General features: G+C 58.5%; 1 protein-coding gene across 2 annotated transcripts in view; it reads left to right on the top strand.

The window, feature by feature from the left end:
• Positions 1-14,181, top strand: part of CACNA2D2 (calcium voltage-gated channel auxiliary subunit alpha2delta 2) — a 168,741-nt gene that overhangs the window by 123,447 nt on the left and 31,113 nt on the right. For both annotated transcript variants that reach the window (XM_084292996.1, XM_084292995.1), the window contains exon 4: positions 10,591-10,650. In XM_084292996.1, the coding sequence (XP_084149122.1) occupies positions 10,591-10,650 (60 nt within the window). The remainder of the gene's footprint in view (positions 1-10,590; positions 10,651-14,181) is intronic.

The following is a 14,181-nucleotide window of genomic DNA, read 5'->3' as shown; positions in this document are numbered from 1 at the left end:
TCTCCCCAAGGCGCTGAGGCTTGGCAGAGGCGTTAGGAAGTGCGGGAGGATGCTCAGCAGCATCTTCAGCGGGCGTGCGGAGGCGGGCGGCCGCTGAGGGTGGGACCACGCGGGCTTTGCGCAGGAGGGGCTGGCGGGCACACAGGGAGCATGTGGGCACCCGTCGGGACACACACTACAGGTGGGGACCGTGGGGAGGAGGCCACGGAGCTCAGGACAGCGTGGCTCCATCGGAAAGAAGAAACCTGCCACGGCCACCGCTGCTCGGTGACGCCCTTGCTGAGGATGTGCCAGCGTCTTGGCGCTGGGAGATGGCTGCTCTGTGCCCCCAAGCCCACGGTGCCACCAGGCAGGGCTGGAGCCCCAGCAAGCCTCAGGAAGGAGTGAGGCCGAGGGAGGACACGGCCTGAGCCTCCTAACAGCCTCCTGGCAGCTGCCCGGGCACCCGCAGGCCATGTAAACACGCGTCCCCGTATTGTCCCCAGCCTCCGCGCCGCTGCGGCGTGTTCCCCAAAAGGTTACCTCCAGCGAGCGGCGCCTTGTGGGTAATGAGATGCAAATTGATAGAGAGACAATAAGGCTGTCTTGTGAGCCGTTCCGACGGGGGCCAGTGTTTAAAAGTCAGCCTGATTGCCTCTCTGGCAATTTGCATAGCATTAACCGGAGAGATTTTCTTTTTAAACTTGAACTTTTTTTTTTTTCCAGAGGTCACCTCAAACTAATTACATCTCCGAGGCTGCTTTACAAAAGAGGGCTCTGCGGATGTGATTACAGGGTTTGGAGTGTAAGGAGGAGACTTTCCTGGCATGGGGAGGGGGGAAGGCCCCGTCCACGTGAACTCGGGCAGCTTTTCGTGCCTGCTCGGAGGCCAGTTAACAACAGAGCCCCGCTCACTGCTGTCGGGTCCGTGTGGGTGCCGGAGAGCAGCACATGGGAGGTGAGAGCAGCAGGGCTGGAGCACGAGCACCCAGAAGGGCTCCATCCCCTCCCTCGTCCCTTCCAGCGAAGGCACAGCCTCCTGCCTGGCTTCTTCTTGGCAAGTTTGGGGACAGGACTGTGCCCTCCTGGGACATGCGGTGAGCGAGGGCTGGCAGAGCCAAGTCCGGGCGTGTTTGCGCCTTTTCCTTCACCGCAGTGGAGCCCAAGCAGGGTTTTTGAGGTGTTTTCTGCTCAGCCCAGATAAACATGGGCCGGGAAGTCGCCAGCACCGCGCTGGGCCAGGGGAAGGCCTGGGCCTGGTGTCGCAGCAAAGTGGCTTCCCGGCCTGCCAGCCGGCAGCTTCAGCACAACCGATGCGAACGTGTGGCCAGCCACAGCTTTTACGGAGCCGCTCTCATTATCGGGCCTGTCCTCAAGACATGAAGCGCGCGTTTGGTGCTCAGTGATCCCGGGCAGGCGTCGGGCGGCCCCTCCAGCTGGCGTCTGTCTGACGGGGCCGCGGCGCTCAGCCCTGCGGCGCGCAGCCCCCGTAAGGCAGCTTGGGTGCGGCGGCGGGTTTGAAGAGCCAGCTGGACAATTTTATGACCATTAATATCATTTGTAGTTATGCCGGCCATGACTATGATACAAATAATTAAATCTCATGCTTCACGGCGTCAGCTGATCGCTTGCTGCAGTCGGGAGCGAATCTCCGACGTGGAGCCTGCGCGCCTGGTTAACTCCAGGCGTGGGGCTCGCTCTGCACTCCCCTCCCTCGGGGCTCCTTCCTCACTGCCCTTTCTCCTGGCTGCAGTCGGGAGTGAGCCCCAGGGATCCTGCTCTCGTCCTTCACAAAAGCACAGCAAGAGAGGTCGCCACAGAGGCCCCTCAGCAGGGTCTGGTGCAGCCGGAGGCAGGCCCACGTGAGTCTGCCTCGTGCTCTCCATCAGTGCCTGCCCAGCGTGTCCCCAACAGCCCGGCCAGCTGATGCCGGGGCCCTGACACCTCTCCAGCTTCCCCCAGTCCTCCCAGCTGCTGTTTTTGGAGATGCTGGAGAAGCAGCTTGCTCCGTGATGGCAGCCCCGCTCAGGTGGCATCGTGTGCCCCCGCCCCAGGTCCTCCGGCCTCTCGTTCGTTTGCCTCCCACCTCCTGGCCATCCCATACCCTGGGTCCTTGGGGTCTGTCCTGTAGGCAGCCTCAAAGCATTTGTCATTTCCCACCAAGCCAGCATGTGGCCACCGCTTCCTCCTGCAGCAATCTTCAGCCTCCTCCTCCTCCTCCTCGGCTCCTGAAGAAGCTCCCCCTTCCAGCTCCCCACAGGCAGATCACCTCCTTCTCCCTGCCATCCTTCCCTCCTGAGTTTCAGCATGTTGGCCGAGATGCCAGGCCGTGGAGCTGAGCTCTCTGCATTCCTGTCAGCAGTTCCAGTTCTCTTGGTGTTTTCTCCATCAGCCCCTTCCCGGGGACAATAAGCTGGTTCCCGAGCCTTGGGGACAGAGGGCAGGTGCGTGGTGGCACCTGGGCAGCTCCAGCCCTGCTGCTGCGATGGCTTTGTGCCTTGGTGAGCAAATTGGGGTGGGGAAACGGAGCAGAGAATATTTTTATATTTTTCCTTCTTTTTTTTTTCTTTCTCTTTCCTCTTTTTTTTTTTTTCTCTCTTTCCTAAAGATTGAGTATAATCAGAGCTAATCAGAAAATTATGAGCTGTCTGATTGCTGATTAGATTCCTAATGTTAATATAGTCAAGAAGCCTCTCTTAGTGTTGTATTTTAAGAGAAGTGTAAAAATAACGTCTTAGGAGAGAGTCGGAGCCGCTGGAGCAGCAGGGAACCCAGCGCTGGCTCCAGCGTTTCACCGCTGGGAAGAAATCTGGGCTGGCAGGGAGGGAAGGGACAGGCAGGATCCGTCACCAGGCACACTGGAAGGGGCACAGGAGTGGGCAGTGCTCGGTGCTGCTCAGCACCATCATTGCTGCCCATTCTGGTTTCACAGGTGTGCCAAGCTGTGAAGTCTGGCCACCCATTTCTGAGCTTTCCACTGCTCAGTGTCCCCGTGCTGCTCCCTGACGTGGCTGGCAGGACTGGGCAGGCTGAGCCTGTGCAGGGAGCTCACCCACGCTCCTTTCTGCGCCGCACAGGATGCTCAGTGCCAGCCGAAGACCCGGCCTGTAGGTTTGCAAGCATCCCCCAGCAGTCCCCATGAATGGCTGAGCCATTGCAAAAATCTTTAGGGCATCGCAGGAGCAGAATTAGGTGGGGATGCTGCGTCGTGGATAGAAGCCTTTAGTCTGGAGAAGACCCGTAGGACCATCAGGTCCAGCTGCCACCTAACACAACCACGTCCACCACGTAACCACGTCCCTTAGCACCACACCCACACACCCCTTAAATCTTGCAGGGACGGTGCCTCTGTCCTGACCCGGTCCCAGTGCCTCAGCAGCTCTTCCATGCCCAAATTCATCCCGGTACCCCATCTAAACCTCCCCGCTGCAACTCGGGGCCGCTTCCTCGCATCCTATTAGTTACCACCTGAGATAACAGACCCGAAAAAACGCAGCGTGCTGGTGTCAGGCACAAAGGAGCCGGGTCTCTGCTGCTCCTCACCTCTCCTTTCTGCCTTTCCACCTTCCCTCTGCAGCCCCCAGCAGCACGCACGGCGCTCACTCCCCGGCTGAATGGCAGGCATTGTGCTGCGGCACAGCGATGCCCCCGTTAATCAGCTCCTCTCCATTCAGCGCCTGCTCTGCCTCGATTCATCCCGACAGCGGTGCCGTAGGACGGACCGTGCGCTGTAATTGTCCCCCATTGTCACCGCTTAATAACTTAGTATGATGTTATCGCAGGAATTGTTATGTGGGGTTTTTTTTTGCTAACTTTGATGAATTATGTTTTGTTCTTAACGCATAATAATGTATTTTAAAAAATCAGGGAATGGTGAAAGGAGGAAGAAGTTAGCCAGAAGTCTGCTCTAATTGCCGAGCAGGTTCAGCAATACCAACATCTGCAGCCTGCAGCTGGGCTGCTTTGGCTTCCAGGAACGGGCCTCTGCCTCCATGGGTCGGACAGGCAGAACCCCACCAGGTATGAGCAGCTCCCAAGTGTTTGCCAGCACCTCTGGGCTTACAGTTCCCAAATCTTCATCTGGCAGGGGAAGAAAAAAAAACGAATTTACGGCAATAAGCAGAGGGAGCCGGCTGGCTGCACACAGAGCTGCCCGGCTGGGAGGCAGGGGAGGGCCTGGGATCAGCGAGGTGGAAGGCACGCACCCAAATGAGTTTTTCCCTGTAACACATGTCCTGACCTTTTTTAAAAAATGAAATCCATTTTTATTAATTTTTTCTTTTTATCACATTCGGCCGTGCAACATTAAAGATACGGCTGCGGAAAAGGTCAGGAAACGTGTAGCTGTTGAAATCTTGTTCCGGCTGATGGCTTTTCCCTTAGGGGAGCTCTCCTGCTCTTTTCTCCTCCCCCAGCCTGGTCTTTAAAGCACGAAGTGTCAGGGTGCCTGCATTTTTAGGCTTAGCAGTGAGGCAGAAATGCATGCCTGAAGCTGGACCGAGGGGACGGCCCCGCAGGTCCTGAAGTGTTTCTGTGTTGAGGCTCATTGGGGAAATGCCAGAGGAGCATCGGGGCTCGGGGGAAGCCAGAAAATGGAGAGGCCTGGGGTGAAGCCAAGAGGTCGCAGCTCCCTGCTTGGTGTTGGCTGGGTATTGGCATCAGGCCCGGCCCCATTCTCAGTGGGGTTTGCTCCCGCTTGGCTCCTGCTTGTCCTGGCCCCCCGAAGGAGCTGGTTGTGCGCTGCACTCACTGCGCTGGAAAAAGGCAGAGTTAACCCAAAGCTGCTCAGTTTTAGGCTGCGGGTGAGAGGATTTGTGAGTGGAGGGCAAGACCAGCGATGTCCCTGTGAAGGCCGTGGGCAGCCCGTGCCGAGCAGGCAGCCGTGCACGTGCGGGGTGCCCCGGCTTTCCGCAGCCCGCACGTTTTCGCCGTCTCGCTTTGTTTGCAAACCGCTTAATTAGCCGCCCGGCACAGGCAGAAAACGCTCGCAATTATTTTGAAAATGCCTCAAAATATTCCTCAGCGCGGCTAAAGCAGATGTAGGGTGTCAGCAGGCTGATCGGAGCTCCGGGCGGTTTGTTGACTGGTATCTCACACGCGCCAGCCCAAATACCTCCCGGTACTCATGGCACAACCTGGTTCTGGCAACCGGGGGCCACAGAAGGGGAGCCACCAGCATCATTTCAGAGAGAGCTCGGCTAATCCACAGCAGCACAGGCCAGCGTAGCCATGCTGTGTTCCTAAAAGCGATCCCGAGGCTGGCATCCAGCTCCAGGATGTGGGATTTGGGGTCAGAAGGGCTGGGTTTGGTGCCGGTTCCCTTGCTGGGCCCTGTGCCGTTTTGGTGCCTCCTGTTCCCAAACAGCCGTTCCCCCGAGCTCTAAGTAAAATCGATTTTTAAGTGAAACTATCTTTTATAATTGCCGGTGAAATGCCTTGTGGTTCTGGTAATGGATTTTGAACTGTGACAAGTCCCACTCGATGATCGGAACTGCAGCTCCGCGGATTATTTGAATGTGATTTAGGGAGCGTCGCTGGGCTGAACGGGCTGGAGCTGGAGCAAGGAGGGGCTGGGGCTGGCGCTGGGGTGACACGGCAACTGGCACCAGGGACCTCGGGCCATACGAGGGACACCCGCAGCCCCTCTCCCCTCTGCAGAGCTGCACAGGGCTCACGATGCTCGTGCTCAGCCCTCAGGAGCATGGAGCAAATGGGCGCAGGGCTCCCCGTTACTGGGCACTCTACAGAAAAGAGGGCGAGCTTCCAAGGGAACTTGGTTTCCTTCTCTCCATCAGGTACTCCCTGAGGCAACGAGGATGCCCAATTTGCCTGAGTCCTGTTTATTTTGGGACACCGGTGAGGTGACACGAGGATCCCCCTGGCAGCTTGCTGCAGCAGCTCCATCACTTTCTAGCCCCAGAGCTGGGGCTTCCTAGCTCCTTTCTAGCGTCTAGAGCAATCCGGGTGATGGGGCAGAGGCAGGGCTGCTCCCTGTCCTTGGTTTTGGAAAGCAAACATCTGCACTGGTGGAGGATGGAAGCAGCGGGAGGGCAATAACGCAGAGGTGCTTTTGAGGGGAGACAGAGCCAAAGAAGAGAGGCTGCGCCAGGCTCCGGCTGCACGGGATGCCGGTGTGGCAGCACTGCCCTTCTGCCCTTGAAGCTTTTCCATTTGCAGGAAGTTCAGCTCTGTTCGGGAGTCCTGGAAGATGCTTTTGGGGTAGGAAAAGCTGGGCAGTGCTGCTCTCCCCTTCCTCCTTCCCAGCGCTGGGGTCCCCACTCCACACCCTCAGCACGGCACAAGCACGGAGATGACTGTGCCTTCATGTCCCTCCTCAGGTGTCCGTGCCCAGCTCCTCGCTCCAGCTGCTGCAGTGCTCCGGTGAGGCCGGTGCTGGTGTTTGGTGCCGCTAGAGGAAGGGGAGCAGGGGAGCAGGAGCCATGTGAGGTACTGAGGCGATCAGCACAGCGGTGTCTTCAGGGCTCCTGGTGCCACGGATTACCTGTGTCAGGTCTGCAGCAACTCCAAGGCTGGCAGTGCCCCGGGTTTGGGCTTGTGGCCCTTGCAGCAGCACAAGGAGGATTGCTGGTGGCCTGGGTGGGCTCTGAGGAGGGCTCACCGCTGCACCAGGCCCCAGCAGCGAGCACCAGCTGGGCTGGGAGTCAGATTTGGAAGTCCTTGAGGTATTGGCCACCTGCTCTTTGCTGAGCACCGTGCCTTTCTTCGCCCTCCGCCAGGCAGGAGAGCATTGGCAGCCAGCCCCATCCCCAGCCTCCCGCAGGGGTGGGCAGGATCTGGGCACGAGGGGAGGAGAGAAGGGCTCCAGCCACCCCGTTCCCTGCCAGCACGGCCCGTGCTGCGCGGCGGAAAGAGTTATCGACAAACAAGTTAGGGCCGTGAAAGAGAAATGCTGCCGCGCTTTGTGGAGCCGCCTCCCTGATCAATACCCGGCCGTGGCTAAGCCGGCTGCCGACTGGATTGCAGATGATGGCTGCTGGGGTAATAAGAGCCCTGGGATCAACTGTCTCGGAGATTATTACAGGATGAGATGCTTCGCTGCCTCGCGGTGTTTACTGAAGATTTATATTCCCTGGGTGTGTATCGGGGGGTTGTCTTCCTGTGCTGCTTGGCGATTTCGGATGGTGCACGCACCGTGCCGCTGCGGGGCACGCGGGGTTGTGGTGGCAGTCGCAGTTTGGGGTGCCCCAGGCGTGGAGGAGAGGCTTGTGCCGTGCTCCTTCCTCCGTCCTGGGGGAGAACGGGCTGCCAGGACGGCTCCCGGGGCGCGTTCCTGCCTGGGCTGGGTGTTGCTTGGCTTCCTCTTGTTTGCTTTGAGCCTTCCCTTGTTAACCTTTTCCTGTGTTTTGTTGCTTTTGGAGGAGGGCTGGGATGGCGCGACGCGCTGCGAACCTCCGCAGCCCCGCGGCGAGGGGCTGTTTGCGTCTTCAGCACGGATCTCTCCTGCCAGCTGTTTGCTCAGGTGCTGCAGGTTAATGCACTTCGTGCCGCTCCGGAGGCGCTGAGATGAGGGTGATAACTGAGAGCGGAAGGGAAAACGAAGGCTTAGCAGCAGCAGCTCCCCACCGCAGCAAAACCAGCCGCTCGGTGGCTCTGGGGAGAAGTCAGAGCTGGGAAAAGCACCCCAGGCTCCCTTGTGCACGGCGGGGAGGTAAAGAGGGTGCGAAGCTGCATTTCCCAGCCTCTGCTCACCTTTCAGCTGGTGCTGAGCTGGAACAGCAGGAAATGCAGCTTGGAGCGTGTTTCAATTCCTTCCCATGGGCAGCGGATCGCAGCGTGGGTAGATTAATCTGTCTAAGCCTCCAGTTGATGTGTTTTTGTAGGGCACAGCAAAATGAGCAAAAATCCTCAGCTCCCCTGTCCTACCCCAGCTCCGCAGCTCCCCGGGAGCCTTAGCACGGGTGTGGGTGCTTTATTTCCTTGGGGACGCGTGGGGCACCGGGGTGGCACTCCTGCTGTTCCGCTGCTTGGCCACCCATTGCAGAGGGTTTGCCGTAATCCTGCTCTATAAATCCAGCCTTGGCCTTGGGGCTCTCCGTGTAGCTCTCCAGTCTCTGCTCGGCTGCCTCCCGAGTTAAATCCACTGAGCTGAGCGAGTCGGGAACATCCTGGGCATACTTATGTGCCACGACTGGGCTGGGAAGAGAGATGTAGCGGGGAGCATCGGGCCCTTCTCCTGTGGAAAGCCACGGGGCAAGCAGCAGCCCCCACTGAGCATGAAGGCGACCAGGGCGCGATGGAGACCCTGCGGCACCTTCCCCCCTCAGGCCCCCCAACAAACAGTCACTGTCGGGATCTTGAGAAAGCAATCCCTTGCAAATCTCCCGCTGGCCTTTTCTGCCCAGCAGAGCTGTTTCGGTTCAGTATTTGCAGCCCCTAAATCTCCTCTCCGTAGCCCTCGGTGGCTCCTCGGAGATGAACCGCGCTCCTCGGAGTGCGCCGGCCGGGGCAGTGCAGCCTGCTGGCAGTGTGGCCCTGTCCTCTGGCCACGCTGGCAGGTGGTTCACTGTGGTGTTTTTGGTATTTTTGGTAATTCCTCTAATTGTTCCTGCTGCTTGAACCGCACAAATAACAGCCACATTTGTCCATGGAGGACATGGGACGAGCACTGACAGGGAGCAGCGATGCCGCTGGGGTGGCGGAGCCCCGCTGCTGTTTCAGGAGCCAGTTTCCATTCACCCGCTGGCCGTGTCTGCAGGCAGGGCTGTGCTCGGGCTGGGAGCCCGCAGGAGAGCCCAGGGCACACGGCACTTGCTGCAGCAGCACTTTGTGCCTGCGAGAGAGCAGCTTTTGGTGGCCTGAGCACCCCGGGCATCTGGCAGTCCCTGCACGCAGCGTGGCTGGAGATGGACCGATTGATCCGCAGCACTTGACAAATAATGGTTTAATCGTTAGTAAGGATTAGAAATAATCCTTCAGCTGTATCGATCACGATCACGTTATTCATGATGAACTGTTCCCCAAGCCTGCTGTCGTGGCCAGCCCCACCGGGCACCCCTCACATCTTGGAGAGCTGGAGGGGGACAGCAGCGGGCAGCAGAGTGGCAGTGCCAGCCTCTCCCTTCCCTCCTCAAGCTCTCAGTCTCCAGCACCATGTTCCTCTCCCCCTGGAGCCAAAGGAGCCCGTGCAGGGCTGGCACAGCACCCTGCTATGGCCATGCCACCCTTACAGCCAGCTCCCCTGTCCATATAATGTGCCGGTTATCCAAAAAAGAACATCTGGATTATTTTATTTTATTTTTTTGTAAACAAAGTTTTGTCCAGATCGACTTGACAAATTAACATTTTCCAGTGGAAAAATATATTCCGCTGAAGTGCCTGTAGCGGGTGCAGCAGTCACTTAGTGCACCATTTGCAACACTGCAGGCACTTCGCACGAGGCAATGAATAGTTAAAGATGTCCATAAATCTTCCCCGGGCCCGCAATAAACAAACATGCTCTTATCAAGTATAGAAAAATGCATATTTCATCACTGCTGCCTTAAATGCGACTGGGAATAAATGCTCGCCTTTAATCAGCCATCTCAGTGTATAAACAGAGCACAAAAGCTGCTGGGGAGGGGATGCGGGATTTGGGCCACAGCTTTTGCTAGCTTGGAGCTGCAGGGCGTCCTGCACACCACGCGCCAGCCCCCCGGGGGCAAAACTGCCCCAAAAGGGAGCGATTCCTTGGCTTTTCTGCCTGGCCACCATGTCCCCGATCCTCTCCTCGCAGCGCCCCGAGCTGGAGGTGTTTAACTTCAGCACCCAGCTCATAGCTGCTCTCCCCCCGTGACCGCCAGTTGAAAGCAGGCACTTTGGAAACCAAGATGAAAAAAAAGAAGAGATGAAATGAGGAGGTTCTGACCAGCCCGGGCCGAGATTGCGCTGTGATGGAACACGCGTTCCCGTGCACCCGATAAGAACAAGCCGTGTTCTCCACGTGCCAAGATTCACATCTCTGCCCGCTCGTCCCCTGAGCTTTGCTGCGCTCCTGGTGCCTGGCGGAGGTGCTGAGCGATGAGTTGGCAACGCCGGGGTCTTCTCCCCTCCATTGCGCTTGGGTCTGGCTCGGCTGCTTCTGTAACTGAGCGCCGGGGCTGTGCCAGGAGCTCTTTGTGTCAGAGCTGCTGCCCCGCTCTTGTGGGATCCTGGCGCTCAGGGGGTGTCAGTAATTTGGGGACCCGCCGATGACAGCGGTGCCCGGGGAGCAAGGGATTAGCGCTGCAGCAGCGCCGGCGGCAGGGCGCATCTGGGCTGGCTGCGTGTCACCACGATCTGTGAGCTCTCTCGGGAGCCTTCCTGGGATGATGTGACGGCCTCGTTAGCCTCATGGCTAATTAATGCTGTACTGATCAGCCGAATTGAGGTGGTGCAGCCCTGAGTGAGTTCAGGTGGCAGTGGTCCTGCTGGGGATGCCGGCTTGCTCCAAAGAGGGGAGCAGCGCAGCCCCTTGTGCCAGGCAGCCCTTCCCCAGGCACTGCTGCCCGCGCCGGCTCCTCCTGCCCCAGCCACGTCCCCTGCTGCCACCGGTGTGCCCCAGCTCGGCACGGGCACTGCCCGACTCGTGTCCCGTTCTCCACGCTCACTTTTCCTCTCTCTCTTGCTTTGCAGAGGCTGGCCAACGCCGCGGAGAAGTTCCAGAAAGCCCACCACTGGCAGGACAACATCCGGGTAAGGCTCCTTCTCGCTCACCCTGGCCCTCCTGGCCGCTGAGCTCCCCGAAGTGCTGGGGACGCTCACGGTGACACTCACGGTGACACTCTCCATGTCCCCTTCCTGCTCCCTGTCCCTTGGCCCTTCCCTTCTTGCTCCCCCTGATTTTTAAAGCGGGTGCTGCCCGTGCCACCTGGACGGCCCTGCCCAGCCCCAGCCCTAATGAAAGCCAACAAAGCCGTTCTGGTGGGAGCAGGCAGAAGGTGAAGGTTGAGCAAAGTCAAGCATTTTGGCGTCGGGTTCCAGGGAGGGGTTTTCAGGGTGGGAGCAGCCGGCCTGGCGCTGGCAGAGGGCAGGGGCTCACGTGCCAGCCCCGCCTGCGGCACCCGACAGCAATGCCAGGCAGGGCTGCTGCTGGGGGAAGGAGCAATCTCGGCTGGGAGAGGGAAGATGTTGTTTTAATGATTGCATTTGACTTTGTAATTATGGCAGTGATAACGCTCAGCGGGAATCTGAAGTATTCTGCCTGGAAATGCTCTCAGATTCTAGCAGTAATACAAAAGGAAGGAAAGATTGTTTTCCTTTCGGCGCAAACGGAGCCTACAATAAAAAAAATCCGAGCCGCCCACCCCTTCCTCTGGGTTGGGCCGGATCCTGCCCTGCTGTGGGACCCTTCTGCATTAGCCAAGGGGCCAGCCCTGCTGCCGGGTCCTTTTGGGGTGCTTTGGGGTGAGTGCTGCCCCTGGGAAGGACACGGCTGTCACCACCGGGCTCCCAGAACACACTCCTCTGTGTGACGAGCCCCACGCTTGGTCACCAGTGGTGTTTCTCAGAGGAGGAACCTCTTCTCCCTTCATTGCGCCGGTCCCTGTGTGTGGCTGGGGCTTTGCGCCTGCCCCTGCTGCTAGTCCATCACCAGCAAAGGGGGTTTGGCCAAACGAGAGTGGTTAGATGTCTCCACGGGACTTGCAGAGCCGAAAGTGGAAAGAGAAGTTGTGGGGGAGAAGAGAATAGGACCTGAAGCCAACTCCTGCTCTAGTAGACTCTCCTGCCGTTGGTGAAGGCAGCCACGTCAGTGTCTCTTGCCTCAGTTACAAAAGGTGAGGTGTCCTCGCTGGCTGTCCCATCCAGCAGACAACTGTCATTGGTACCCACGGTCACCAAGGCCTTTCTGCGTCAAAGCACTGCCGAATTCCTGTCACTTCTTGCCTGAAGATGAGTGGAGGAGACATTGAGACGTGGAGACACATTGGTGAGACATGGAGACGTGCTCACCAACTGGGTGAGCGCAGCAGCTGGGGTCGGATGCCCCTCCAAGCTCAGCAGGACCATGAGCCCTGGAAGAAAACCTCCCCTGGGTCTGTCCCTCAGCAGTTAAGCAGGTTTTAGCCCAAATTTCCTCCCATCTTCCACAGAAACGGCTGGCTTGGAGTCGAGATGCTTCAGGTCCGGGCGAGGTGGATGCTCAGTTTCCAGCCTGGCTGCTGGAAAACCCACATTTGGCGCCGCTCCTTCTGTCAGGTTGTTTGTCCCCAGAGCCACCTGTGCTCAGGGCAAGCAGAGCCGAAGCAAGGACACCGGGGTGCTTCTGCTCATCCCCGCGGGAGCCGTGGGTGGCTGCTGTGCCACAGGTCCCCCTCTGCAGCCCCAAATCGCTCCCTCTCCTCCCAGGGTGGTCTTGGTGATGGAAAACCACGCCAGGAGCAGCCGCAGCGCTGGGGAGCTCTTGGCTCATTTTGCCATTCGCGGCACAAACCTTTCAGAAATCCACTTTCGCAGGAAAAAAAAAAAAAATATTTTTAACAGCACCGCTTGCCACCACTTAATCAAGGTAATTAGGAGCGAGTCACCCAGAAACAATGTGCGGCGATGCGTCACCGCGGAGCTCGCCGCAGCTTTATCAGGACGGCCCAGAGCAGGCTGGGGCGCTCGATGGACTGGCAGCTGGAGGGCTTTGCGAGCCACCAGGTCGAGCGTGCCACCTCCCGGCCCTCCGCATCCCTCCTGCCCTGCTGCATGCCAGGGCTGTGCCGGGCCCTGCCGCGGGGACACCCACGGGTGACGAGGACCACGCCGGGCAGCGGGCTGGCTGGGGCCGCAGCTCTCCCTTCCCCTCGCAGCGTGTCATTTTATAACCCCAAGCTGGAGTTTATGACAGATTGCACCGAGCGCGGTTATTTTTGTGTTTCCATCTGAATGCGTGACGGCAGATGCTGAGTGTTTGCAATGCATTAGTGCTAATGGCAGGACCATTAAACATTAGAGTCGCTCGCTGCAGATGGGTTGCTATGGAAGTTCAGGGGAAAATGAAACAAGAGCAGGAGCGCAAACGGCTGCCAGGCTGCTTCCAGCAGTCGCTCAGAACCGATCTCTGCACGCAAAGTTTCTTTTCCTCGCTGGTGCTGGGCTTTTTGGTTTTCCCCCCTGCGTGCCCCTCCCAGACCTCAGCAGCAGGCGCAGGAGCAGCGATGCCGACCCCCCCCTGCCCTGGCCGTGCTGCCCCTCGGCCCCCTGCTCAGCCACCTCCTCTCCGAACCACTCTGCTTTCCCTCAGGGCTTTCCCTCGGGGCTTAGGTGCTTGTCCAGCCCTTCAGACCCATCCCAGCACTGGCAGCCCGGTCTCGGCTCTGTGCATGCACACAGCAGCAGGCAGGGCTCAGCACCATCCCTGCTGGAGGTGCCCCCCCGAAACGAGTCACAGCTTGGGACTGATTTTCCCTGCTCCCTCAGCTGCCTCTTCCTCTTATTTTACCATGCAAGGCTGGTGCTTGCCCATGCCTTGGGGTCCCCAGCCTGGGCGCAGGGCAGTGACCGCCAGCCAGTGGTGGCAGCCGAGCCCATGGGCACGGGGACCGTGGCCAGATCTGGAGGATGGAGTCAAAGGCGCAGCCTGCAAAATGCTTCTCAGGGCAGCGTGGTGGCACCGTGTCGGTTTGCTGGGCGGCCGGAGCTATTTGTCCCTTTAAGGGACACTTAGACCCTGCAGAAAGCCAAGCCCACGTTTATGTGCACTTGGCAGGATTATATAAATTGCCTTTAAAAGTTGACTTCTTTATAAGCCATTTTCTGCTTCATAAAATGTTTATTACTGTTGTTTTTCTCCCAGTTCTTCTTCCTCGCTGCATTTTTTCACTGCTACACCAGAAAGCTCTCCTCTTCCTCCTGCTGCCCCTCTGCCTCCCCTCTCTCCCTGTGTTTCAGGTGCAACGTGCTTCTCGTTGGGCTCCATCCCAGTGGCAGGGAAATCATCTCAGGATTTAACTCCCCTCGCAGGGCTCGGCACATTTCAGCACCATGTTCACTGTGCAGTTTTGTCCCTGCTTCTCCGAGCGTGCGATTTATGGGACAGCTTCCCCGTAACAAGCCCACATGCCACCCCTTTATGACGGGCGTATTTCCCAAGCAGATTCCCACCGAGCACGCTCGCCGAGCCGCACTGTGCTGACGTGATGGCGTAATTTACACCCAGTGCTTGCCATGCTGCGGGTGAGGACGTGGGGGATTGTGCCGCATGCACCTTGCCTGGAGACACTGGGGCTGCTCCAGCGA

Source organism: Netta rufina (assembly GCF_964035555.1).
Source record: "Netta rufina genome assembly, chromosome: 10".
NCBI classification, from domain to species: domain Eukaryota; kingdom Metazoa; phylum Chordata; class Aves; order Anseriformes; family Anatidae; genus Netta; species Netta rufina.
This window is presented reverse-complemented; position numbering and strand designations above follow the sequence as displayed.